At 38.4% G+C, this 3,512-nt stretch overlaps 1 protein-coding gene across 1 annotated transcript in view; it reads left to right on the top strand.

Moving 5' to 3' along the window:
* The first annotated feature begins 730 nt into the window (after window positions 1-730).
* The window catches only part of LOC128249055 (uncharacterized), a 72,750-nt gene continuing 69,968 nt past the window's right edge, over window positions 731-3,512 (top strand). Inside the window, exon 1 of the mRNA XM_052971558.1 lies at window positions 731-755. Coding sequence (XP_052827518.1) covers window positions 746-755 — 10 coding nt within the window. The 5' untranslated portion in view covers window positions 731-745. The remainder of the gene's footprint in view (window positions 756-3,512) is intronic.

Raw genomic sequence — 3,512 nt, 5'->3', positions numbered from 1 at the left:
ATTCCTACTATTGGTGTTGGTGTGCTTACGTCTCCGTAACTTAGCGGTTCAACAAAAGACACTGACAGAATTAATACCAGGGTTTAACAAAAAAAAAAAAAAAGGACTTGGGTCGATTCGTTCGACGAAAATGCTTCAAGTGGGTGCATCAGCATGGCCACAGTCTAATGATCGAAACGAGTAAAAGAAGAAACGTATTGATTATTTTAGTCACTGGATTTCGATTATGCCCTACGAGGAAGGGTTTTGATCGTAGAACGGTTTAGTCACCCAAATGCACCCTAGTAACAAGGCAAAAAGAAAAAGAAAAACTCAATTTCTATCTCTCCTCTCTTTTCGTTTCCGGAACTGCTAAGTAACAGGCACGTAAACAAACTGACACCGGTTTCCAAACGGTGAGGCGCCAAGCACAAAAACGCTCACACACACACACACAGACACACACATACACACCCACGCACATAGGTTTCTACACAGTTTCTGTTTATCGAATTCATATTTGCAAAGCATTAGCTGGCCCGGAGCTGTAGTAGACTGTGCTGCGCAGTGGGACTGAAACCGGGTCCATGTGGTTGTGAACCAAATGTCTTAACCACTCACCCATGACGACACCCGTTTATTTTATTTTTGCTATCCAATTTGCCTTAATTAACTTGTTTGCTTTATAATGAACCTTTAATTAAGAACGGGGTCAGAGAAAGAAAAGGAGCTGATGTTGCTTACTCAGTCATGGTCGAACTGATTTATGACAAAAGGTATTCCAGATGTGACCATTCCGTCTTATTTTTCAGGTGTAGTGAATATAGAACAATGCGTCTGATTATTGTTGTTTTGTAGACTTATATCAGCCCTGATCACTGACATTGTAACTGTGACCTCGCGTCTTATTTTCAACGATACTTTATCCAAAATGGTGTTGTTGTTATTGTTTAGCCATTGGTCAGCCATGATCAGACATACCCTATGGTCAGAAACATCCCAACGTTCACACTTCAGTCTCTTGGTTTCCTCATACATGGTTTATCTAGTACATTATCCAATGTGGCCTTCCTTTTGATAAGATCATGAGGTGTGATTTGAAGGAGATTTGGTTGATAACTCTTGCATATCGAGTCACTGGTGCAGAAACACCCCGCCACACACACACACACGCACATACACATACATAAAAGGAAATCGACCGGCTGATTCGCACATTACAAATACAATCTGTAAGCGGAACAGTAAAATAATGCAAGACTTTTCTCAGATTTAAAATGTGACATTCTTTTCTGTATCTACATTCCAATGATGGAGCTTTGTATCTTTGTTAGAAATTAGCTCCTTCTTTAGAGGAGGAGTCCGCCACTACATTCCTCCACGTTACAAATTTAATTTAAATTTAATTTGTGGTCCGTGGGAAGAGCCATTCTAACAATGCGTCTGCCCTAACTCTTCGAAACGCTTAGTTTTAGAATGGTGGCAGCTGATGAAGGAAATGTTCTCTATGTGGCCTGTATTTTTTCTATACTCCGTTTATCATTTTCTCCACGTTTTTTTGCAACGTCCTGTAACCAGATATGCATCTATGTATACAGGTAGATGTAGGTATGCACATATATGTACGTATATATGCATATACTCATATATTGTTTGTAGTACATACATACATACATACATACATACACCGGCAAATTATTTTACAGTTTTGCTTTGAGATTATAGTGTCAATTGAAGGAGATTTGGCTGATATTTCTAGCATATCCAGCAACTGGTTATGCTAGACCAGAAGCTCCTTCGCTACCTTATATTACGGGTTTATCACACTTTCCCGAAAATCAACCTGGTTTCCATAGCGTTTAAGTGACTGAGATTACAGCACTTCCTCCTAAATGGGACGCTAGTCCGTCGCAAGGTTAACTCCCCGACTACTCTCTGAATTAATCTTCAACTGAGTAGACTGGAGCAACGCGAAATAAAAATTTTCTTCGCGAACACAGTACACTGCTTGGTCCAGGAATCGAAACCACGATCTTTGAATCGTAAGAGTAACACCCTAACCTGGTGTTTCTGTGGACTCCTTTGATTTATATTTTACTCAGCTGTATCCTCATAACCATTCGATGTTTTAAAACTCGTGCAGTCGTGGCTGTGTGGTAAGAAGCTTGGTTCCCAACTACAAGGTTCAGGTTCAGTCCCACTACGTGGCACCTTGGGTAAGTGTCTTCTACAATAGTCTCGGGCCAACCAAAGCCTTGTGAGTGGATTTGGTAGACGGAAACTGAAAGAAGCCTACCTTATATATATATATATATATATATATATATATATATACACACATATGTATGTGTGTGTGTGTCGTTGTGTCTGTTTGTCTCCTATCACCGCTTAACAACCGGTACTGGTGTGTTTATGTCCCGATAACTTAGCAGTTTGGCATAAAGACCGATAGAATAAGTGCTAGGTTTTATTAAAAAATAAGTCTTCGATTTGATTTGTTCGACTAAAACCTTTCAGGGTGGTGCTCCAGCATGGCCGCAGTCAAATGAAGTGGATTAATTGATTAAAAGAATAAGAGAATTAAAGATATTACGAATTGTATTTTAAAAAAAGTGTTAAAATATTTTTGTACTGTAGAAATACAAATGATTTATTACACATAAATTTTAAAAAAACAAAATTTTATGTGGACCTCTTTTGAGAATTGTTCCCTTAAACACTAAGCCGTACCCCTTTGCGATTTAAGGGACCAGGCCAGCAATTTTGAATGAAGGAGATTGGTTGATTTAATCGAATCTAGTACTTGACAAATAATTCTTTTTTTATCGGCCCTGAATAGATGAAAGATAAAATTTTATCTCTGCTGAATTTGAATTCGGTATGTAAAGAGTCGGATCGAATACCGAAAGGGATTTTCCTCCCCTCACCCCACCGATGTTCGAACGTTTCTACCAATTCCACCGCCCTTAACGTATCCTCTTCCTTGAAATAATAATATCTTTCTTTAGTTAATTTGCCACAAGGACTACGGACTAAGATACTAGGATAGGTTTGCAAAAACGAGAGTGGGCGAGTTTACTAAGAATCAATAATGAGGAAAAAAACATGAATGAACTGCAATGATAGCCCATACACACAAAACAATAGCAACAACAGGGCTGAATGAAGCCGCGTCAGGGAGCGTTCACTATCTATTAAATATAATTACTAATCAAAAACGCCTACATCTTAAAATGTAAAAGAACAACGATGGGAGATAACTCTAAACATAGGGAAGTTTTTAACCACTAACTGCAAGGGTAATCTTCGTTGATGGAAATTTTTGAAGTCATTTTTATTACCCAACCCACCGTATTTGAATTTTGTATGTAGAACGTTTCTTGGAGTATCCCTACTTTCAGTCACATTGTCGATATTCATAATCAGCGCCATTATGTGCGTGTGTGTCTCCCTCTCTCTCTCTTTCTCTCTCTCTCTCTCTCTCTCTCTCTCTCTGTATAATATATATGTATATGTATATATATATATATATA

This window comes from Octopus bimaculoides, chromosome 11 (assembly GCF_001194135.2).
Source record: "Octopus bimaculoides isolate UCB-OBI-ISO-001 chromosome 11, ASM119413v2, whole genome shotgun sequence".
Lineage (NCBI taxonomy): Eukaryota > Metazoa > Mollusca > Cephalopoda > Octopoda > Octopodidae > Octopus > Octopus bimaculoides.
The sequence above is the reverse complement of the archived record's forward strand: the minus strand, read 5'-3'. Positions and strand labels throughout refer to the sequence as shown.